Source organism: Hypanus sabinus, chromosome 7 (genome assembly GCF_030144855.1).
Source record: "Hypanus sabinus isolate sHypSab1 chromosome 7, sHypSab1.hap1, whole genome shotgun sequence".
NCBI lineage: Eukaryota > Metazoa > Chordata > Chondrichthyes > Myliobatiformes > Dasyatidae > Hypanus > Hypanus sabinus.
The window spans coordinates 140857501-140882986 of record NC_082712.1 but is presented as its reverse complement, the minus strand read 5'-3'; the positions used below and the strand labels follow the sequence as shown (position 1 = coordinate 140882986).

The 25486-nt window shown below is 42.7% G+C and overlaps 1 protein-coding gene across 2 annotated transcripts; it reads right to left on the bottom strand.

Annotated features, from left to right (window-relative positions):
- Nucleotides 1-23864, bottom strand: psma1 (proteasome 20S subunit alpha 1). 2 transcript variants are annotated; one of them, XM_059975780.1, is made up of 10 exons: nucleotides 23823-23864; nucleotides 20937-20981; nucleotides 14501-14602; nucleotides 13136-13239; nucleotides 3660-3748; nucleotides 2806-2876; nucleotides 2200-2329; nucleotides 2011-2090; nucleotides 1658-1762; nucleotides 1-242 (listed from the first exon to the last, which is right to left on the bottom strand). In XM_059975780.1, exons 1-10 carry the CDS (start codon nucleotides 23847-23849, stop codon nucleotides 183-185), a joined length of 813 nt encoding a protein of 270 aa, XP_059831763.1. In that variant the 5' UTR covers nucleotides 23850-23864; the 3' UTR covers nucleotides 1-182. The 2 variants fall into 2 exon arrangements, with proteins under 2 accessions (XP_059831763.1, XP_059831764.1); XM_059975781.1 differs by lacking the exon at nucleotides 23823-23864 and adding an exon at nucleotides 23101-23208.
- Between the last annotated feature and the right edge of the window lie 1622 nt (nucleotides 23865-25486).

Sequence of the window (25486 nt, the reverse complement as noted above, 5' to 3'; positions counted from 1 at the left end):
TTCCAGTAATACACAAGTTTATTAGTTTCACAGATGGTTTATGTTGATAGATATCAAAATCTGTATAGTAAAAAGTCAATTATAGTATTCTTTTATCCTCATTTTATTTAAGTACAAGTTTCTGAATGCCCTGCCAAAGCTGTGCTGTAAATACAGTTACAAAGCACAAAACAGACAATAGATTAATGTTCCATTGGTTCTTCTGGTTTTTCAGATGAAGGGGCATCATCAGATGGGGCTGCCTGTAAGACATTTTTCTGTTATTAGTAAAGTAGAAAAAGTCTGCACTTCAACTAAAACTTACAAACTTGAATTTATATCCTCAATCAGTAGAAAATATTTAGTCATAATTCTTTATCAAGTATTTCAAAAGCTTTTTATAGTACTTACAATTTATATTAAATCAGTAACAATAAAATTCACCACTACATATTAAAGTAAAAATAATCACTTTGGGATCAAATCAGTTACATAATCACACATCAGAGATTTGAAGTGTCAATAATTTGTTCAAATATTAAAAAAATCAAAAATGTTTGAGCTGATAAAGTATGACACGATGTTGCTGATTGGTCAGGCAGGCTGCTTCATTGATAGGACCAAAGGTTCTTATAAGAAAATTTTTGAGACAATTTTAAGAAAATTGTGTAAAATTAAGTCAGGAAAGAATAGTCTCAGTTGCTTAACAAACTTTCAGTGGTGATATGCAGTGCAATTTTAACTAAAGTCCAGCAATTTTCTCTGCAAAATATTTATTATCTAAAACTCTAATCAAGAGTCTCTGGTGTATCATCTTTATAAAGAGGACCTTTTGATTTAAAAATATACAGAAATTGCAAATAGTCTAATACATTTTTGACTTGCGGTTTGTGACACAGAGGTATGCTTGTGCAAACATCTGACACTGACTGGCCATAGACAGTCCTTCCAGGCGAGGCGACACTTCACCCGTGAATCTGTTGGGGTTATATACTGTGTCTGGTACTCCCGGTGTGGCCTCCTGTATATTGCTGAGACACGACAGATTGGGAGACCGCGTTGTCGAGCACTTACGCTCCTTCTGCCAGAAGAAGCGGAATCTTCCAGTGGCCATCCACTATAATTCCACTTTCCATTCCGATATGTCTATCCATGGCCTCCTCTACTGTCGTGATGAGGCCATGCTTAGGTTGGAGGAACAACACCTTATATTCCGTCTGGGTAGCCTCCAACCTGATGGCATGAAAACTGATTTCTCTAACTTCTGGTAATGCACCCCCCCCCCCACTCTCTTTCACCATTTCCCCAACCCCTTTTCCCTTTCTCACCTGCCCATCGTCTCCCTCTGGTGCTCTTCCCCCCTCCTCTTCCTTCCATGGCCTTCTGTCTCTTTCACCAGCTCCTTACTTCATCCCTCCCCCTTCAGGTTTCACCTCTCACCTTGTGTTTCTCCCTCCCCTCTGCTACTTTTAAAATCTACTCCTCAGCTTTTTTTCCTCCAGTCCTACCGAAGAGTCTCGGACTGTACTCTTCCATAGCCTGCTGAGTTCCTTCAGCATTTTGTGTGTGTTGCTTGGATTTCCAGCATCTATAGATTTTCTCTTGTTTCAGAGCAGTTTACAGTATGGTTACAATCACATTTAGAGTGTGCAGCGATACCAATACTTTCTGTGCATACCTTTCTCTGAGGCCTTTCTTCTAAGCCTTCCAAAAATGGTGCGACATCTTCATCATCGTAAATAGTGAAATCAATGTCTTTACCCACAATTCCAATCGAGACATTCTGAAGGAAAGTACATTTTCAAATTCAGGCAATGCTGCATGAGCTTAACATTATGCAAACTCCAAGACTAAATTAAAATTTCAGAATTTTACAACTCAGTTGAGAATTAATAGATTAGAACTTCTAACTATTTTATGTTTTAGTATAAAATCAGTCCTTAGCTATGGCTTATGTGTAGTAAATTATATTTAATGTTCAATTTAAAAAAACAGAAAAATATTTAATTATACTATTGGCAAAACTAATACCTTTGTAGCAAGATTCTGATCAGCAGGGAGTGTTTCCCTCAAGGCTTGAAGACCATGTTTAACTAATTCATTTAAGTCACCTTGTGAGTACGTGGAAGAAGAATAAAAATAATGAATAAAACAGTGAATAAAATCAGTGACAAATAAACAGAATAACAGAGAAAAAAACAACAAATTTTTCACACTTACAGTCCTGAAATTCTTCCATTTTTCGTTCAAGGTAAGTTCGAGCAGATTGTGAACGAGCACCAATTGACATAGCCTTACAGTCAAAGTAATTAGCAGATGGACATGTTTGGAATATGTGAGGGCCCATGTCCTTAAAATAAAAAATGAAGGTTGGTTTAATCAGACAAGCTAAAACAGAAAGTAGCTCCCAATGCACTATGAAATCTTAAGTTGTTATAATTTTATTTTATTTATATTTAGAGAAAGCATAGTGTAACATATCCTTCTGCTCAATGAACCTGCACCACCCAATTACACCCATGTGACCAATTAATCTACTAACGTGAGTGTCTTTGGAATGTGGGAGGAAACCCATATGATCACCAGGAGAGCATACAAACTCCTTACAGACAAGAATTGAACCTGGGTTAATGAAGTTGTAATAGCATTATGTTACACTACCATGCCACCCACACTTGAAAACACATTTAAATATCCAAGTTCCTTTTCATCACATTGTCAGTGACAACATTAAGGCCCACATGCATTGAAATCAATCATCTTACTCTCAGTATATAATTACTCTGCTTTAATTAGGTTAAAGTTAGAGCAATGATTGTAACTTACATCATAACCAGCGATAAGCAATCCCACACCATATGGTCGCCTTCCGTACCGCTGTGTAGGAATTTGAGTTTCCAAAAGGTTAAAGAATTGTTCAATGTATTCCATATCAACCCAACAGTTCCTAGTAATATTTATTTGAAATTCAACTGCACAATGTAACAAAGAAAAGGAATATTAAAACATAATGTTACTTTTCACTTGGAGAGGACTAGAATATAAAAGAAAGGATGTAATGTTGAGGGTTTATAAAGCACTGATGAGGCCTCACGGAGTATTGTGAGAAGTTTTGGGCATCTTATCTAATAAAGGATGTGCTGACATTGGAGAGGGTTCAAAGGAGAGTCACAAAAATAATAGCAGGATTGACAGGCTTGTCATATGAAGAGTGTTTGATGGCTCTGGGCCTCTACTCACTGGAATTCAGAAGAATTAGGGGTGGTCTTATTAAAACCTATCGAATTCTGAATGGCTTCGTTAGGATGTGGAGATGTTTCCTGTGGTGAGGGTATGCAAGACCAGAGGACACAACTTCAGGATACAGGGACACCCTTTTAGAATGGAGATGAGGGGAAATTTCTTTAGACAGAGAGTGGTGAATCTGTGGAATTCCTTGACACAGGTAGCTGTGGAAGCCAAGTCATTGGCTATATTTAAGGCAGAGGTTGATAGATTCTTGATTAGTCAGGGCGTGAAGGGATACAGGGAGAAGGCAGGAGACTGGGGCTTAGAGGGAAAATGGTCAGCCATGATGAAACGGTGGAGCAGACCTGATGGGCTAAATGTCCAAATTCTGCTCCAATATCTTAGGGTCTTATAAAACCAAATGTTTCAGTCCATTTATATCTAAAGGATACTGCTTCCAATCAGGCCCACAAGACGTGATACTGGCAGCGGTCTGTCAAACACAAACCTTGAATCCAAGCATTCCTGACGCATGAAATTGCTGCAGCAAAAGGATACAAACATTATAAATCACAAGCACAGACCATTAAGATATAAAGCATTATTAAATCAGTAATTTGTGATTGCTTTAAAGACAGATAGAGCAACTATTGTTTACCCCCGTCTTCCATTTTCACTCTACCCTAACCAACCTCCACTTTCTCCTTCCTGCCTGAAGACAAAGGATAAAAAGAAATGCAAACTAGGTCATAGTTCAATATGAATCATGTGATAAGAACTGCTTATATCAATTAAATAGCTTATTACCCCTTGTCTCCATGTTCCCAATTTTCCTAGAATATGAACATATTTCACTTTTCTAATGCTGATTGACATTGGCACATCAAAAATTACCAACAGGTAACTTAACAAAAGAAAATACTACATGAACAAAGTGCTGATAATTAAACCCTAGATAGCAATGTTAACACAATATTTTTATGACATGTTATGTGCCATGTAACACTGTTAGGTGAAGATAAAAGCATGGCCATTTATAGTCCACAATTTAATAGTAAGTTCCGAAGGAGGGTTTTCCATTTGAAATGTTATTCATTTCTCTCTACAAATGCTGCCTGCCAGTGTTTCCAGCATTTTGATGTGTTTTTAAAAATTATATAAAGTTGCAAGAAAAAGTTTGTGAACCCTTTGCAATTACATTTTCTGTGTTAATTACTCTTAAAATGTGGTCTGATCTTCATCTATGTCACAGTAATAGACAAACACTATCTGCCTAAACCGGGGGTCGGCAACCTGCGGCTCCCGAGCCATTTGTGGCTCTTTCACCTCTGTGCTGCGGCTCCCTGTGGCTTTGGGAAATAATTGGTCAGTATTTAATTAAAATGTATTTTATGTTAGTTTGTTAGCTTTTAAATGTAATTCTAAATTTGAAGATTATGGTGATCTTGTACAATGTAAGTGTGGCGACACATTTTCTGACACATCCGAAACGGCTCTCAATTAGCCAGCATTCCGGCTAAGGGAGATTGCCTACGGGGGTTTGTGAGTACGTGTCTTTTGCAGCATCTGCGTCCATGGGGGCTGGGTTGAGGGAGGCTTAGAAGCAAGGCTGTTTAGTTCGAATAAAGTTATTCGACTGCAGTTTACTGACTGCCTGAACACACCGCTGCAACGTGTTTTTATCGCTATTAATATACGTCACCACTGCCAATACCTGACACCCGCCAGTGCGCGATTTCTTTAATTTTTCGATCCAAGGTAAGCCAACTATGGAGAATTCTAAAAAAAGAAAAGTGACTGAAGAAAACAGAACGTTTAATGATACGTGGACAGATTCATTTGCTTTCACTGTTGACGAGACTGGTTTACCGGTATGCTTAATATGCAATGAGAAACTAGCAAACAACAAAAAGTCAAATGTCGCAAGGCATTTCCAGAATAAACACGCAGCCTTTGCTCAAAAATATCCGGATGGAGATGAGAGAAAAAAAGCCGTTTCGGAACTGATGCGGAAGGTTGATCTGAGCAAAAATCATTTCCAGAAATGGATGAAGTCAGGAAAATCAACGACATACGCCAGTTATATTGCCGCTCAGGAAATAGTCAGGCACGGGAAGCAGTTTACAGATGGTGAATATATAAAAGAATCTTTCATTAAGATTTCAGAACATCTATTCACGGACTTTAAAAACAAGAGTGAAATTGTGCAGAAAATCAGGGATATGCCCCTCTCTGCAAAGACTGTCAAAGACAGAACCATAAAAATGGCAGAAGACATCACAAGACAGCAAATTAAAGACATCAATTCAGCTGTGGCCTACTCGATTGCCTGTGACGAGTCTAAAGACAAAGGCGATATTGAACAAATAGCGTTGTTCTGCCGGTATGTAAACTCTGCCGGGCCACAGGAAGAACTGATTGAGTTGATACCTCTAAAAGACCAAACACGGGGGGAGGACATCTGTGAGGCTGTCTTGAATTGTTTAAGAGCCAAAGGAATAAAGACCACCCATCTGGTGTCAGTAGCTACTGATGGGGCTCCGAATATGACGGGAACGCACAAGGGATTTGTGGCTTTACTGCAGAAGTCGCTGGACAGAAAGCTGCTGACTTTTCACTGCATCTTGCACCAAGAGGCACTGTGCGCTCAAACATTTCCTCCGGAATGCACAGAAGTAATGGATGTTGTCATTCAGATTGTCAATAAAATAATGGCAAAAAGTTTAAATCACCGTCAATTCCGTTTGTTACTGGACGAGATGGAAAGCGCATATTCTGATCTCCTGCTGCACAACAAAGTCCGGTGGCTGTCCAAAGGGGAGGTGCTGAAACGCTTTGTCGCGTGTCTGGAAGAAGTGAAAACTTTCCTGGGCAGCAAAGGGCTCAACTTTCCTGAGCTGGAACAGCCAGAGTGGCTGGAAAAGCTACACTTCATGGTAGACATGACAGCGCACCTGAACACGCTGAACACAGCTCTTCAGGGGAAAGGACGCACAGCCCTGCACATGTTGGAGGATGTCTTGGCATTCGAGCGCAAGTTGACAGTGCTTGCCAGAGATTTACAGAAAGGCACTTTGTCTCACTTCCCCAATTTGAGAGAGTTCAAACAAGGTCACGACATGATAATTTCGGAGTATTTACATTCTGCAATCATCGCAATGCAAACATCGTTTGGGAAACGCTTCTGTGAGTTCAGAGAGGAAAAAAACACATTATCCTTCCCGGTCACTCCCTTAAGCATCGATCCTTCCCTACTGAATACGACTGCATTGGCAGGTGTGAGTCAACCTGATCTTGAGATGGAACTGGCCGACATAGCCGACAAAGACATATGGGTGTCCAAGTTTAGACGCTTGACAGCAGACCTTGAAGATGTTGCCCGTCAGAAGGCCGTTCTTGCTCAGAATCACAAATGGAGTGATATTGAAAACCTTCCAAATCCAGACCAACTTGTGTTTGAAACATGGAATGCTGTGCCCGACATTTATGTAAACATGAAAAAGTATGCGCTTGGAGTCCTGTCGATCTTTGGATCCACATATGTATGTGAGCAGGTGTTCTCCAACATGAACTTTATTAAAAACAAACATCGCGCATGCTTCACAGATGACAGCTTGCGATCCTGTGTAAAGATGAAGGTGACGTCATACAGCCCTGATGTGCAGACGCTGTGCGCTGAGGTCCAGGAGCAGAAATCCCATTAACCAAGTATGATAAATATTTTAATTGCCTATTATTTTATGTATATTCATATTTTTTCATTGTTCAGTGAAATAGTCCTTTTATTTTTCAGGCTGACAGCTGGCTGATGATATTTTTGGTTTGCTGCTGGCGGAAAATTTAAGTTCGGCGTTTTTCATAAATACAAGGAGGACTCAAATAGACATTGAGTATTTTACTTAAAAGTAACTTTCAACCCAACGTCTTTTTTTCGGAGTTCAAAATGTTTTTGTTGCATGCAGAAATGTAATTTCGTTTTCTCTGCAGGAGTTCATCAATTTCATAAATGCAACACATTATAGTTTGTTTATACATAGCATAAAGGCAAAAAAAACGTTGTATGCAGTGTTATTTCATTTTAAATGTCAAACGGGTTTTGCGGCTCCCAGTGTTTTCTTTTCTGTGGGAAACGGGTCCAAGTGGCTCTTTCAGTGGTAAAGGTTGCTGACCCCTGGCCTAAACTAATAACACAAACAACTATACCTCACATTAATAAAGTGACGACCCACTTTCTGCGCAGGCTAACCGGCTCACAAATAGCTAGTGTGCAGGGGAGGACTTTGGTAATGCACCTCTGATCTTATTTCCGCCTGGAGAGAGCGGGCGCTAGGGATTACACGCCAGCGCCACGAAGTTTGAATAAATTAGTCTCGAAACGGCTTACCGACTGCATGTCATTATTTCAGCACTGTTTGTAGCACATCGCTACGTTGGTGACCCTGATGGTACTAAACAGGATTTGGACCAAAGATGACCTACTCTTCATCTGTTCACAGTTTCGCTAAAACTGCCGACTTTCTGAACGCTGCGACCACACGTGTGGATTAGCCAAGCAGAAGCCCAGTTCCACATTCAGCAGATATCTTCTGATTCCACGTGTTACTACCACGTGGTGAGCACCCTTGACCAGGAGACAGCCGCCCAGGTTGCGGATTTCATACAGTCGCCCCCAGAAGAAGGCAAATATGAAGCATTCAAAGCATTGCTCATTGGGTGTTTTGACCTCTCATGGCGTGAGCGAGGTGCCCGCCTGCTTCACCTGGACGGTTTGGGAGACAGACTGCCATCAGCATTGATGAACGAGATGCTGTCCCTGGCTGACGGACACAAGCCTCGCCTCATGTTCGAGCAAGCGTTCCTAGAGCGACTGCCCGAGGACATACATCTGCTGCTGGCCGACGCAGATTTCAGCGACCCCCGGAAGGTGGTGGCCTGGGCAGATGTGCTGTGGAAAGCCAAGAGGGAGAGCGTGGTGTCCGTTGGTCAAATTACCAGGCCAGACCAGGCCCGGCAGGGGGGCTCACACAACACAGAGGCAGGAGTGAGGAGGCCAGTGAACAGTGGTGTTTCTACCACCAGCAGTGGGGCACAAAAGCCCGCCATTGTCACCCGCCTTGCAAGGGCCAGGGCCAGGGCCAGCTGCCGCTAATGACTATGGCGGCTGGCCACCAGGACAGCCTCTTGTACGTCTGGGACAAATAGTCAGGACGCCGCTTCTTGGTTGACACCGGAGTGGAGATCAGCGTCTTGCCCCTGACGGGGTATGACACCCACAACAGGAAGCCAGGACCCACCCTGAGGGCTGCAAACGGCAGCACAATACAGACCTACGGCATCCGCACAGTGCAGCTGTAGTTCGGAGCCAGCTGGTTCACGTGGGACTTCACAGCGACAGTGCTTCTCCCAATAGATGCTACCATGGCCCGACCACTCCTGGGGGCGGACTTCTTGCGAGCTCACAGCCTGCTGGTCAACTTGCAAGGGAAAAGACTACCACGTGCCCAGACTTTCCAGACGTTCTCCCTGGGTGAAGCCAAGTTGCCAGCCTCACACCTGGACCCCATCATGCTGTCGGACAACGAGTTTACCAGAATCCTCCTGGTGGACTTTCCATCGATTCTGGCACCGCAGTACACGGCAGCCATGCCCTGACGCAGGGTACAGCACCACCTTCCGACCCAGGGACCACCCCTCCACACCCGCACACGAAGATTCCCCCTGGAAAAGCTCCGCCTGGCGAAGGAGGAGTTCAAGAGGATGGAGGAATTGGGGATCGTACGGCGGTCCGAAAGCCAATGGGCCTCCCCCCCGCACGTGGTGCTCAAAGCAGCCGGGGGTTGGAAACCATGCAGCGACTACCGCAGACTGAACGAGGCTACCACACCAGACTGCTACCCCATGCCGCACATACAGGACTTTGCAGCAAACCTGCACGGCGCAAGAATCTTTTCCAAAATAGACCTCGTTCGGGGATACCATCAAATCCCGGTGCACCCTGAAGACATCCTCAAAACAGCGCTCATCACCCCATTCGGCCTGTTCGAGTTCCTCCGAATGCCGTTTGGCCTGAAGAATGCCGCACAGACCTTCCAACGGCTAATGGATGCGGTGGGACGCGACCTGGACTTTGCGTTCATCTATTTGGACGACATCCTTATAGCCAGCAGTTGTCGTCAGGAGCATCTGTCCCACCTCCGCCAGCTCTACTCCCGCCTGAGTGATTTCGGTCTCACGATCAACCCGGCCAAATGCCAGTTCGGTCTCAATACCATCGACTTCCTGGGCCACAGGATTACCAAAGACGGGGCAACACCTCTGCCCGCCAAGGTAGACGCGATCCGCCGCTTTGCCCAGCCCAACACGGTCAAAGACCTGCAGGAGTTCGTTGGTATGGTGAACTTCTACCACCATTTCCTCCCTTCAGCAGCCCGTATCATGTGCCCTTTGTACACCCTGATGTCGGGTAAAGGCAAGGACATTACTTGGGCGAGGAGGCCGCGGCCGCTTTCGTTAAAGCCAAGGAAGCCTTGGCACATGCCGCGATGCTGGTGCACCCCAGAACAGACGTTCCGACTGCCCTCACAGTGGACGCATCCGACACAGCAGTCGGTGGGGTGCTGGACCAGCTCATTGAGGGGCGCTGGCAACCCCTGGCGTTCTTCAGCAAGCACCTACGACCACCTGAACTCAAGTACAGTGCTTTTGACCGGGAGCTATTGGCACCGTATCTGGCAATCTGGCATTTCAGCTACTTCTTAGAAGGCAGGCCTTTCACGGACCACAAACCGTTGACCTTCGCGTTCACGAAGGTGTCCGATCCCTGGTCGGCTCGCCAGCAGCGACATCTGTTCCACATCTCTGAGTACACGACGGACATCCAGCATGTCTCGGGAAAGGACAACGTCATGGTGGACGCACTCTCCAGACCAGCTGTCCCTGGGGGTGGACTATGCAGCACTGATGGAGGCGCAGCAGGTAGACGACGAGATGCCCAGCTACAGGACCGCAGTCTCGGGTTTGCAGCTGCAGGACTTTCACGTAGGCCCAGGTGATAGGACCCTCCTGTACGACGTGGCTACCGGCCAACCTCGCCATCGTCCTGGCAGCCTGGAGGCAGTGAGTTTTCGACTCCATACACAGTTTGGCGCACCTATCAGGACAACCGTCCCGCTGGTCTCCAGCAAGTTCGCATGGCACAGACTTTGCAAGCAGGTTAATGAATGGGCCAGAACGTGCGCGCAGCGCCAAACAGCCAAGGTGCAGCTGCACACCAAAGCCCCGCTGCAGCAGTTCCAACGCACCCACCGGAGGTTCGACCACATTCATGTGGATATCGTGGGCCCCCTACCAGTGTGCCGAGGAGCACGGTACCTCCTAACTATGGTAGACCAGTTCATAAGGTGGCCAGAGGCGGTCCTGCTCACCAACACATCTGCCGATTCCTGCACCCGAGCACTGATCGCAACCTGGGTAGCACGATTCGGGGTAACGGCCCACAGTACCTCCGACAGAGGCACCCAGTTCACCTCCAGCCTGTTGGGAACATAGCTACACCACACAATGCCTACCACCCACAGTCGAATGGACTGGTGGAACGCTTCCACCGTCACTTGAAGTCGGCTCTCATGGCCCGCATGAGAGGACCTAACTGGGTGGACGAGCTTCCCTGGGTCCTGCTTGGAATTCATACAGCGCCCAAAGAGGATCTGCACACCTCGTCGGCCGAGTTGGTGTACAGTGTGCCCCTGGCCGTCCCGGGAGAGTTCATACCAGCCCCAAGGGGGCAACAGGAAGAACTCGCAGCAGTCCTGGACAGGCTACGCGAAAGGCTCTGCAACCTGGCCCCCGTACCAACTTCACAGCACGGACGGACCCTGACCCATGTACCCACAGACCTGCAGAACTGTAAGTTTGTTTGTACGAAGAGGCGGACACTGGGCACTGCTACAGCGGCCATACGAGGGGCCATTCAAGGTGATCAACAACAACGAGTCCACATACGTTCTGGACAATGGGGGGAGTGAGGAGGTTTTCACGGTGGACCGACTCAAACCAGCCCAGGTGGACTTGGCGCAGCCAGTAGAGGTTCAGGCACCGCAGCGCAAAGGCAGACCTCCCAAACTGAGGCTGATCCAGACTGTGGACATTGCGGGGTGTATCGCTGGTTCGGGGGGGGGGGGGGGGGGGTGTTATGTGGCGACCCACTTTCTGCGCAGGTGAACAGGCTCACAAATAGCCAGTACGCAAGGGGAGACCTTGGTAATGCACCTCTGATGTCATTTCCGCCCGGAGAGGGCGGGCGCTAAGGATTAAATGCCAGCGCTGCGAAGTTTGAATAAACTAGTCTCTAAACGGCTTACCAACTGCGTGTCATTATTTCAGCGCTGTGTGTAGCACATCGCTACAGTACACCATTTTAACATTCAAAAAAGTATGTGAACCTCTGGAGTAGTGCCCTCTACAAAAGCTATTGGGAGTCAGGTATTCCAATCAATGAAATGAGTTTAGAGGTGTGGGTTGTAGAAGTGCCCTGCTCTATAAAAAGACTTGCAAGTTCAGGTCATTATTGGTGCCTGCTCTTCTCAAGAAAAATCTATTTATGTGCACCATACCTCAATCAAAACAACTTTCAGAGGACCTTGGAAGAATGCATAAAACTGGAAAAGGCTACAATTGCATTTCTAAAGACTTGAATTTTCATTAGTCCACAGTAAGAGAAACGGTCTACAAATGGAGGAAATTCAGTAGTTACTACTCTCCCTAGAAGTGGGCATCCTGTAATGATCACACCAAGAGCACAATGTGCAATGCTGAACGAGGTGAAAAAGAACCCAAGGGTACCAGCAAAAGACCTGTAGAAATCTCTAGAACTTGCTAAAATCCCTATTCATGTGTCCATTATAAGAAAAGTACTGAACAAGAATGGTATTCATGGAAGGACACCATGTAGGAAACCACTGTTCTCCAAAAACATTGCTGCACGTCTCAAGTTTGCAAAAGACCACCTGTGACAATGTTCTGTGAAACAGATGAGACAAAATTGAACTTTCTGGCAGAAATGCACACCGCTGTTTGGAGGAAAAAGGGCACTGCATACCAACACCAAAACCTCATTTTATCTCATCGTGGAAGGAGCATCATGGTTTCAAACTGCTTTTCTGCCTCAGGGCCTGGACAGCTTGCAATCGTTAATGAATTCAAAATTGTACCAAGATACTTTACAGGAGAATGTCAGGGCAGCGCACCTTCACCTGAAGCTTAATAGAATTTGGATGATCCAACAAGACAATGATCCAAAAGACAAGAGTACATCAACAACAGAATGGATTAAAGAGAAGAAAATTTGTGTTTTGGAATTGCCAAGTCAGAGTCAAGACCTTAACTAAACTGAGATGATGTGGCATGATCTGAAGAGAGCTGTTCATGCAAGGTATCCCAGAAATATTGAACTGAAACATTTTTGTATAGAGGAATAGTCTAAAATTCCTCCTTGCCATTGTGCAAGTCTGATCAGCAGTTACAGGAAACATTTGGTGAAGGTTATTGCTGCTAAAGGATGTTCTACCAGTTATTAAATACAAGGGTTCACATAATTTTCCAGTCTGGACTGTGAGTGATAAAAACAATGCATTCAATAAAGATATGAAAAGTACATTTGTTTGTGTTACGAGTTTTGCACATTGAGCTTATCTATCATTGTTTTTTGAATAATTAATGCAGAAAACCAGATAATTGCAAAGGGTTTACAAACACTTCTTGCAACTATATTTTTCCATAGAAGTTGACTTAATTGCTCTGTGCCTCGTTTCAGGATGAAAGACAATTATTACAGAATTGTAATCAATATTGTATATTTTAATATCATGACAAAACAATGGTTGCAACTCAACAAATTATGGACAGATTGACCTAATGTTCAAATACTTACCATAGCAGTCGAGCATCAGCTGTGAGACCAGCAATGGAGATGCCAATATGACTGTCAACATGGAGTACTTTTTTTTGGTGAGCAGCCAATTCTGATTGAGCTCGCTGTAAAACAAATGGTTCAAAAGGTGACTACAATGAAAAATAAGCAGTATAAGGAATTATAAACAAAGAGGATAACAAAAGGGAAAAAATGGTGGAGAAATTTAACAAGTTGCGAAGTTTATTAAAAAATGAAGTAAAAGTTACAGATACAAATATATCCTTAATCTTACAAATCCCAGTTTCCTTAAAACTTGAAAAGGTGACTTGACCAAATAAAGAATCCTGAGGAAGATTTGAGTTCTTGCCCTGAAATCCCACTGATTTCTATTTCTTAAAGATGGTCACTCAAATTGTTGGTGCTTTTAAGTACACGTAGGAATCCAACACAGATGATAATGATGATCACATTTTAATGCAAGTAACTGACCACGGAACATCTTCCGTTGGGCTATGCTGCAATTGCTGTTTCACAGATTATTCAAAAGTCTAAATTTGGATTCTTAAATCTCTGCAATGGTTTGTTTTACTTGTTTCAATCTCTAAGACGAAGATTGGTAAACTGTTCATCAGATCTTCAGTCTGAATTTTTCTATAATGACCCCTGTTGGAAAAGTGCCCAGGTGGAAACATTCCCTTTTGGCTCACTCATTAAGCACAAACATTTGAATCAGGAGTGCCTGATAAATTGAATTGTACACCATCAAAAGAAAAGAAGAGGGATAAATATGAAAGAGGCAACTGAAGGAAGAAAAAACATTTTAGATTAAGTGATACGTACTAACAAAGGATTAGAATAATAGGCATCCGTTAGTGTTGACGCATGGCCTAGTTGATAAGGCATCAGTCTAGTGATCTGAAGGTCACTGCTTCGAGCCTCAGGTTTAGAATAAATTTGTTTTATTTAAACACAATGTAACTTGATTATGTTCGTCATTTTAGAATTATGTCACTATTTTGAGTAAAGCAGGCCCTATCCAAAAAGCACAGCGCTTTAAAGTAGGTGAGGAAAGGGTGACTTGAAATTATGTGGTCTTGTATATCAGAAACACTGCTACAGACTTGTTGGTCTAACTGGTGTATTTTTATGCTCCAAATGTATAAGATTAACAATGATTGTTCTTTCTATTTTAGTTGGCCTTTATTCAACAACCCAAAATAATTACCACCTTAGATGCAAAACCATTTTGTCACCTCTGATTTTTGGAAGTTTATTTGCATTTATTCAAGTTGCTTGAAACAGAATGAACCTCTTTCTGAAGTAAACAATTAGCACAGAGGAACAGTGAGGTTACTCAATACTGTTATATGTCCACAGTTTTACCTTTAAAGCTACTAGAACTGCATGTGTTTTTGATTTGAGCCCCACGGTTGCTGAACCTTGTTTCACTGCCTCCATGGCATATTCAATCTGATGTATACGCCCCTAAAGAAACAAAACAGTATTCAACAAAATTAGCTTAAATTACAAATTTACACCAGGATTGATTCACACTATTTCAAAATAATCTTATTTCCAGAAACAGTGAACCACCATTCAAGTTTCAAACAACTCGACATTAAAAAAGGCTCCAATTTGGGTCTTTCACATCAGAAATTACAACTTCTGGCATCCAATCCTTACTCATAATTAATCTCCAGATTAATTTTGTTATTCATATTATCCTTAGTTGACTATTTCTCATCTGGAAATTCGGTAAATCCTTATCTGGTGGCAGTTTGCTCTTGCTGTTGCATTCAATCAAATGGATGCTGCATAGCTTACCAAGCCAATTTTTAATTTATATGGCCCTATGCAACATCATCCAAATGCATGACACCCATCGACGACACCTACTCTAGGCTCAATCTCACAATGTTGCCAAGCTCCACATCTGCATTTGTGGATGAGCTGCAATTTCCCACAATGAAATGATGGGAACATGGTGAGTGGAGAACTGGATGCTGGTTAAGAACATTGTTGCCTGTATTCTAATCCACAAGACCCATTGCTTCTTTGCTTGTGAACTAATTCTGACCTCTGGATCATCAATACCCACATTATTCAATCCCACAGTGGTTCTGTGCCTTCACCTATCTACACTTCACCATCAGGGTGATACATCACTTCAAACCCACTTAATGTCCCTTAAAAGCAATCAGGGATGGACAACATCATGCCACGTAACCACAACATCCACATCACAGAAACCAATAATAACATTTCAAGAAAATAGCTGAAGCACACATTACAAAAAAGAATGATTAGTTGAAGAGAGATGAGCATGGAGCAAAAACAAAATGCCAAAAAACTACTGGACCAAGTAGACGATTTGTGTGCTGCAGGTTCAGTGTAATTATTTACATCTAATTTGAACATTATAGAAATTCTGAATTAATATTTCTATGTTAAAATATTTACTGATTTACACATCTGAATATAAAAAAGATCTGATCCAATTTGCCCAAATTGTAGTCTTATTTTATATTATTAACTGCATGCAATTATTTAACCATCATTAACAAGCCACAAATATTCAGTGAAGATGTCATCCAGTATCATTCATCATGCTCTTTTTTTTAAAAAACAGGCAAGTCTTTGGATTTTCTCTTTAAATTCAGCAAGCAGGAACTTTGAACTTGAGGCAGGAGTTTTTAAAAGAGGCAATTCTCTGTTTATGGTCTACATCAGTACCAATCTCATAAGGAGGAAGGGTGACAAGGTAATGCAAAGGGAGTTGAATACTAATTTAGAGGACAGGTGCTCCAGGGTGGTGATCTCAGGATTGCTACACATACGAAGTGCTTGTGAGACAAGAAATGACAGAGTAGTGCAAGGAGCCAAGGAGATGGTTCGGGAGGGAGGGCTACAGTCTTTTTTTACTTCACTGGGCTCTTTTCCAAGTAGGAACTGTACAAATGGAATAGTTTGCACCTGAACTGGAGTGGGACCAAAATCCTTTCAGGAAAGTTTGTTTGTGCTCAGAGAACTTAAGAGTTGCAGTAGGGTGGGAATCAGAATGGAAGGGCAGCAATGAAGTGGCTGTGGTTAAAGTACATGTTAAGCTTATGATTAAAAACAAATATCAAATGGTTGATGACCATAATGGGACTAATGTTCTGAGATGGCTTTTTTAAAGCAAGAGCCATTGTAGATAAGGCAGGTGAACATAGAACATGGATATTCATTTAGAATTAATAGTAGCCATTAGGTTGTATGTGGGGCAAAACTGGCAAATCAATCTTCCGAGATTCCAATGTTTAGACATGGCAGAAGGTGGGGTATTAAAAGGGGAGGGGTGGCATTACTCATCAAGGAAAATATGACAGTGCTTAGAACATGTAGTGGAGGGCTTGTCCACTAAGGCAAATGGGAGGAACTGAGAAATAAAAACTAATGACCACATAAATGTAGATAGTATAAACTTGCCATAATCAGTGGCATTTAGGGCAGCAAATTTATAGAGATGGTTCAAGATTGGTTAATATAATTTCCAGCACACAAGTGTAGAGGACAAAATAATTGTTACTCCTGATCCAATGCAGCACAAAAAATACAATAAGATAAAGAACATAACAAAAACAATAAATATAAATACACTTTATATACGGTCACATACTGATTATACACTCGTGAAGTAATGCTAGGCACAAGAGTGTATGTACAGAAGGTGACTCTCAGGAAATGATAATGTATATGTAGATAATGTAGGGTGTGGAGGTGATGATAATCCTTACTGCTTGGGGAAAGAAATGTTTGCATCTGGTGGGCCTGGATTGAATCCTCCCTGATGGGAGAGGGATAAACAGACCGTGAGCAGGGCGTGTGGGATCATGACATAACTGACTCTTTTCTGTCATCTCTTCATATATATTTCCTTGACGATGGGTAGGTTGGTGCAGGTGATGTGTTGGGCAGTTTTGACTACCCATTTTAGAGCTTTCCAGTCCACCACGGTGCAGTTTCAGTACCAACAGTCTCCACGCTGCATCTGTAGAAGTACATGCATATAGATGTGCATTGTCCAGTTCTTTTCAGCCTCCTCAGAAAGTAGAGCATTCTTGACTATGTAGACTACGTTCTGGGACCTTGACAGGTCGTGCAAGATGTGCACTCCTAAGAATTGGAAACTGTTCGCAGTGCCCACTGTTGTGTCACTGACAAGAAGGTGTGAGTTCTCCTGAAGTCAATTGCAAGAAAAATAAGTTTGACAGTAGGTGATTTTTAACATTCCACAAAGGACTGGATGGGATAGTTTGTAAAATGTATTCAGGGAAGTTTCCCAAATCAATATACAGAGATCCTAACTAGAAAAAGTGTGACACACACAAAATGCTGGTGGAACACAGCAGGCCAGGCAGCATCTATAGAGAGAAGCGCTGTCGATGTTTCGGGCCGAGACCCTTCCTTCATCAGGACTAACTGAAAGGAAAGATAGAAAGATTAGAAAGTAGGAGAGGGGAGGGGAAATGCAAAATGATAGAAGACCGGACGGGATGGGGTGAAGCTGAGAGCCAGAAAGGTGATTGGCAAAAGGGATACAGAGCTAGAGAAGGGAAAGGATCATGGGACGGAAGGCCTAGGGAGAAAGAAAGGGGGAGGGGAGCATGAGGGAGATGGAAAACAGGTAGAGTGATGGGTAGAGAGAAAACATAAAAAAGGGAGGGGAAAAAAACTAAATATAACAGGGATGGGGTAAGAAGGGGAGGAGGGGCATTAACAGAAGTTGGAGAAGTCAATGTACATGCCATCAGGTTGGAGGCTACCCAGCCGGTATATAAGGTGTCATTCCTCCACCTGAATGTGGCTTCATCCTGACAATAGAGGCCACAGAGAGACATATCAGAATGGGAATGGGACGTGAAATGGGAGCCCTACCACCATTCAGGGCCCCAGACAGTCCTTCCAGGTGAGGCGACACTTCACCTGTGAGTCAGCTGGTGTGGTATATTGCATCCGGTGCTCCCAGTGTGGCTTTTTATATATTGGTGAGACCCGAGGCAGACTGTTTCGCTGAACACCTACGCTCTGTCCGCCAGAGAAAGCAGGATCTTCTAGTGGCCACACATTTTAATTCCACGTCCCATTCCCATTCTGATATGTCTATCCATGACCTCCTCTACTGTCAAGGTGAAGCCACACTCAGGTTGGAGAAACACAACCTTATATACCGGCTGGGTAGCCTCCAACCTGATGGCATGAACATTGAGTTCTCTAACTTCCGTTAATGTCACTCCTCCCCCTTCTTACCCCATCGCTGTAATATTTAGATTTTTTTTCCCTCCCCTTTTTATTCTTTCTCTCTCTGCCCATCACTCCGCCTGTTCTCCACCTCTCTCTGGTGCTCCCCGCCTCCTTTCTTTCTCCCTAGGCTTCCCGTCCCATGATCCTTTCCCTTCTCTAGCTCTGTATCCCTTTTGCCAATCACCTTTCTGACTCTCAGCTTCACCCCACCCTGTCCAGTCTTCTCCTATCATTTCGCATTTTCCCCTCCCCTCCTACTTTCAAATCTCTTACTATCTTTCCTTTCAGTTAGTCCTGACAAAGGGTCTCGGCCTGAAACGTCGACAGCGCTTCTCCCTATAGATGCTACCTGGCCCACACATTTTATGTGTGTTGCTTGAATTTCCAGCATCTGCAGATTTCCTCATGTTTGCCTAGAAAAAGTGTGATACTGTATCTTTAATTAGGGAGCAGTACAGGGCAAGTGACAGAGAATATGTCGGGGAACACTGGATCTAGTGACCATAATTCCCTTACATTTAAGGTAATTATGAAGAATGATAGGACTGGTCCTTGGGTTGATATTTTAAATTGGAGTAAGGCCAATTTTGAAGCCACCAAAGGATCTGGAACGTGTGCATTGGGATAGGTTGTTTCTGGCAATGAGATGCTTGCTAAGTGGAAGGCTTTCAAAAGAGAAATATCTAAAATACAAAATTTCTACATTTGTGTTACAGCAAGGAACAAATAAAGTGCTTGAGGAGTATAAGAATCCAAGAGAATTCTTAAGAGAGAAATCAAGGCCTACATAAGGTATGAGATTGCTCTGGCAGACAAGGTGAAGGAGAATCTCATGGGCTTCCACATATTTATTAAGAGCTGAAGGATAGCGAGGGAAAAATTGGTCCACTTGAAGATCAGTGTTGTCACCTGTGCATGGACATGAAAGAGATGGGGAAGATCTTAAAAGGATTTCTTGCATCTATATGTATTCAGGAGATCCACCCAGAGTCTATAGAACTGAGGCAAAACAGTAGTAAGGTCATGAACCATATCTGGATTATAGAAGAAAGGGTGCTTGGTGAATTGAAGCAAATTAGAATGGATAAATTCCAAGGCCTGATGCCCCCATGCCCCCCCCCCAAACATCGAAGGAGTCTAGTGCAGAAATTACAGGACCCTGGTAGAGATATTTAAAATGGGTGAGGTGCTAGAGGACTGAAGGGCAGCTAATATTGTTCAAGAAAAGCTTTAAGAATTAGTTAGGAAATGATAAGCCTGTAAGCTTGATGTCAATCATGAGTAAATTATTGTATAATATTATGAGACAGGATATACAAGTATTTGATAGAGAGAGCTGGATAGGATTGTCAACATGACATTGTGCATGGTAGGTCATGTTTTCCAAGGAGATAACCAAGACGGTTGAAGGAATGGTGGTGTATGTTGTCTATATAGACTTTATGAGCCTTTGACAGAGTGCTGCATGGGAAGCTGATTCAGAAGATCAGTTGCTTGGTATTCAGGGGATGAAATAGCCAAATGGATTCAACATCGGCTGAGTGGGAAAAGCCAGAGAGTGATTGGCGGTCTGTCTTTTTGAATGGAGGCCTGTGACTAATAGTGTGCTGCAGAGATCAATGCTGGATCTGTTGTTTATCATATGTATTAATTATTTAGATGATAATGTTGTAAACTGGATAAGCAAATTTGCAGACAACACCAAGATTGGAGGTGTAGTGGACAATGAGGATAGCTATCAAAGCTTGCATGGCTATCTTGACTATCTGGACAAATATGGTCCTATAAACAGCAGGTGGAATTTAATGCAGACAAATAAGAGATGTTGCACAGAGGGAAGACAAACCAGGAAAACTTACAGAATGAACGGGAGAGCTCTGAGGTAAACAGTAAAACAAAGGGACCTGGAAATAGAGATTCTTAATGCCATGAAAGTGGTATCACATGTTGGTAAGGTTGTAAAGAGAGCTTTTGGCACATTGGCTTTCATAACCAGGGAATGAAGCACAGGAGCTGGGATGTCATGTTGAAGTTGTGTAAAATTTTAATGAAGTGTGTAAGGTTCTGGTTACTCACCTACAGGAAAGATATCAATAAGCATGAAAGAGTACAGAGAAAAGTTACAAGGTGTTGCCAGGACTTGAGGAGCTGAGTAATAGAGAAAGGCTGAATAGGTTAGCTCTTTATTCCCTGGAGTGCATGAAAATGAGGAGAGATCTTCTAAAGCTATATAAAATTAGGTAGGTGAAAGCTTTCAAACTTTTCCCCATGAGTTTGGATGAGATCTAGAGATCTTAAGTTTAGGGTGAAAGATAAAATATTCTAGAGGAAGCTTCTTCACTCACACAGAGGTGCGAGTGTACTAGAATGGCTTGATTCTATGCTGTAGTACTGACTTTATAACAAACTGAAGCAAGCTTACTCCATTATGATGTACTATGCAGAAATGCATCATTGCATCCATGTATGTAACAATCCGATTTCACTGTAAAACTGTAATGAAATAGAACATGGCCCTAAAGGCACATTTTCTTACCTGTGGACTCCAAACTGTGACATCATTATCATACTGATTACGGAACTGTAATAAATAGCAAAAGATTAGTATATTTTTACAATGACTAGAAGATTAACAGTAACTATTTTTGAATAATTATTTTGTATTTAAAGATAGTCTGCAGGCCATCGCCAAATTTAATTAATATTCAAAGTTTTTTATTTACATTTGGCAATCATATTTTCATTATAATTCTTAATAGTTATCCATGGAATCTAATCTGAAAACTGAATGTAGCAGTTTCTGAACTTACTTTAGCCCAATGACAAAACAATGTTAATATGCATAAAACTATATAACATTTAATCAAAACATGTAGCCTTAAAGGAAGTGTATCATTTTGCATGTGAAAACTGAAAGGCGACCCAGTTTGGATTTGGAAAGTCTGCAGTATTGTTGCTAGGTTTGTATATTTTAATTAATGCAAGCAGAGCTCAAGTCTAATACAACTTGAAAGCAAAGTGGTTAAAAAGCCCAGTAGATGACTGTACTTCATGCTCCTTCCTTCAGAGAAGCCTTAGCCACAAACCTACCCTAACTTAATGAACCTGAAGCAAAACAAAATTGTCCTGAAGGAGGATAAAATAAGAATGTACGAGTGCACGCATAAATAATTTAATTGGAGGATTATCTCTTACAATTACAACTTACAATATTTACTATTATTAAGGCACAAAAAGACATCAAATTCCAGTGGCCACGTTACAAAAATCACAGGCTGAAGCTATTTAATTCTTCAGGCCTTGACCATTTTATAATCATGATTGATTATCCACTTCAGTAGCTTGTTCCCACCTTTGCTGCATATTAACTTTGCACATTAAAGGGATCAGTGGATGGCTTACCTTTTCCTAGAAATATATTATTAATTTATCTTGTCAACAAGACTAAACAACAAAATTGATGTATGGCTTAAATTGACTATACTCAGCCACTAGTTAACCAACAGAAAAACTGGAACTGATATAATTGAATTTTGAATAAGTGAAATGAGTATTATATACTGCCGAATAACCAATCAGGCATTAAAAGATTACTTCTATAAACATGGGGGAATCTTATTCTTCAGAACTGAATAGTGCAGTGAAGTCAAAAGATCAATCCAGGTTTCTCATTCTATTTCAATCAAATCTGGTTCCACCTTTTGCAAATTAACAATATGTTTTCTTTCCCAATTCGGAGTTGGCAAGAATTTTTAAATGTGATTTTAAATGCTGAGTGTCTTCAGGGTCCTGTACTTCCTCTTGGATGGTAGTAATGAAAAAAAGGGGCACGTTTTGGGTGACAGAGTCCTTATTGATGGATGCCAGCTTTTTTGAGACATCGCCTCAACGAAACCTATTCATTTATTTAGCCTATACTGCTCCTAGACCCGGACCTGGAATTAGAATGCCTCATCATTCCAACGTGCCTTGTTGAACACCATAGTGCTCCTTCTTAAAACTTTACTTCAAAAGTCAAATTCTTAGGTGAACTAATTATTGACCAAGATACAACTTCAATGACGAGCAAGTTTTTTTATTTGCTTATACTAGACAATACGATCCATTGAATCAAAACGTAAAAAAAATATAAAGTTGAAACTCCACATGGAGTACAAGTTGACAGTCGCGTTGGTTTACTGAAAAAAGGGTTATATTTTGAAAATGAATTCACTGGAGGTGAAACAGACATTTTAAATGTAAATTACATGAGCTCCATAAGGAAACGAAATATGAAAACATCTTGATTGTGGACGAGTTAGGTTTCATTTTCACATTATTCACACCGAGTATTTGTTAAGTATTTCACGGCATTGCAAAAAAAACCCAAACCAGGCAGACTTTGTTCCACGTCCCGGGTTCCGAATATCAAACAGCCGGGACGCCAACTTTCAGCGAGTTTTCAAGAACGGGTGCCGATGCCTAGGCCGTCGCCCCGGGTCGGAGGGAGAGTTGTGCGCCCTGGCACCGGCTCCCAGCCGCGGCCTAAGGCAGCCGCTACAACATGACTCGGCAGAAAACCGGCGCCAGAGCACAATGCAGACCAAACCGAGCGGCCAACACCACTCAACCCGAGCAGTCATCGCGGACGGCACTGCGACCACGAACTCGCTGTCCCCCAGGACTCGCAGACACACCAAAACCCACCGCCCGCTGCCTACCATTTTACCACCGCTACGCCGTTGCCTTCCCGCAGCAATCGGAAGATCGATAGGCTCGTCGATTGATTAATTCCGCCTGGGCGCCAGCCAGGAAACTAAATAGAGACGAATAATCGAACGTCCCTGTTTTCTCTCTCTCTCTCTCGCTCTCTCTCGGGATCTTTGGACTGCAGGAGAACTTGGTTCATTCTGCTTCTGTGTTGGCAAATGAAGTCCATGTGGAATCGACAAATTCTGTCACAGGTTGTGCAAATGGCGCCTGAATGGGTGGGTCATTTTTAGATGGTGCTGTATTCCTGACACTGGGTTTCTCCAGAGCCCCCAGTGCCATCTCTGTAAGTCTCAGCGCAGTACAAGCCCTTTGGCCCAGAATATTATGCCGATCTTTTAACTAACTCCAAGACCAATCTAACCCTCTCCTGCAACATAGCCCTCGTTTCCCTTTCATCTATGTGCCTATCAAAGAATCTATTAAAAATCATTAATGTATCTGCCTCTACCACCACCCTTGGCAGTTCGCTCCATGCACTTACCACACATTGTGTAAAATAAAATACTGGTAAATTTCCTCTAAAGCTTCTACATTTTTCTAATAATCAGGCGACAGAACTAAACGCAATAATTACGTGTGGTCTAACCAGAGTTTTATAGAGCTGCAGTATTCCCTGTGGCTCTTGAAATGATTCCCCCCCCCCCCCCCCGACTAATAAAGGCCAACATACCATATGCCTTTTTAACCACACTATCATCTTGTGTGGCAACTTTGAGGGATCTATAGAGGTAGATCCTAAGGTCCCTCTGTTCCTTCTCACTGCTTTTAATCATGCCATTAACATTGAACTTTGCCTTCATGGTTGACCTTATAAAGTGTATGAATTCACACTAAACTGGATTGAACTCCATTTGCCTGACTCTGCATGCAGTCAGTGTCCCTTGGTAACCTACAACTACTTTCTACACTATGTACACCACCAACAACCTTTGTGTCATCTGCAAACTTACTAACCCACCCTTCTACTTCCTCATCTAAGTGACTTATAAAAACTATAAAGTGCAGGGGTCCCAGAACAGATCCCAGCAGAACACCTCTAGTGACTGACCTCCAGGCAGGATATGTTCCATCTACTACCACCATCTCCTTTTGTGGGCAAACCTATTTCAAATCCAAACAGCCATGTTTTCCCTGGATCTCAGGTTTGTCTTTCTGAATGAAACTAGTATGGGAAACATTGTCAAACTTCCTATTAAAATACATATGCCCTACATCTACTGCTCTACCTTCAACAATTTGTTTTGTCACTTCCTTAAAAAATTAAATCAGGCTCATGAGGCTTGACCTGTTTCTCACAAAGCCATGCTAACTATCTGTAGTCAGTTGAGCTTTTTCAAATGCTCATAAATCCTATCTCTAAGAATTCACCTCAATAGTTTGCCCACCACTGACGTAAGACTCAAGACTATCCAACCCCATCTTCTGTTCCCCACCCTGACCTTTTACCTCTTTTACCTGCCTACTACTCAACCCTGGGCACCCTCCTCCTTCCCTTTCTCCTGTGGTCACTCTCCTCTCCTATCGCATTCCTTCTTCTGCAGCCCTTGAGCTTTTGCATATGCATTTCACCTATCATTTTCCAGCTAGCCACCTTCCCCATTCCCCCACCCCACCTTTGTATTCTGGTGTATTTGCCTTTCCTTCTCAGTCCTAAAGAAGGATCTCAACCCAAAATGTCAACTGTTTATTCATTTCTATAAATGAGGCCTGATTTGCTGAGTTCCTCCAGCATTTTGTGTGTGTTGCTTAAGACTCACAGGTCTGTAATTCCCAGGGTTACACCTATTACCTTTTATGAACAAAGGGATAATATTTGCCACCCTCCAATCTTCTAGTACTATTCCTGCGGCCAGTGCTGATACAAAGATCTTTGTCAAAGGTGCAACAATCTCTTTCCTCAGTTCCCATGATATCCAGTGGTAGATCCCATCTGGCTCTAGGGACTTGTACAACACAATGTTTTACAAAAGTTCCTATTCATGACCTTGACATGTTCCAGAGTCAGGATCAGGTTTAATAACACTGGCATATATTATAAAATACGTTGCTGTGCAGCAACAGTACATAATAAAAAAAATATAAATTACAATAAGAAATACATACTGTACTGCACAAAAGTCTTAGGCACATATAACTAGGGTGCTTAGACTTTTGCACAGTACTGTATTTGTCAATGTGGAGTGGAGAGTGAGATTATAAATCTGGCAGGAGCAAAGGGATGTTGAGAATGGTGAGGGTGGAGTGCTGTGGGAGAGGTGTGGGGCAGGTGGCAGAGAAGGAGTGCCAGGGCGGGGCTGGCACTGGTGCAGACACACCCAGCCCTGAGACACCTGG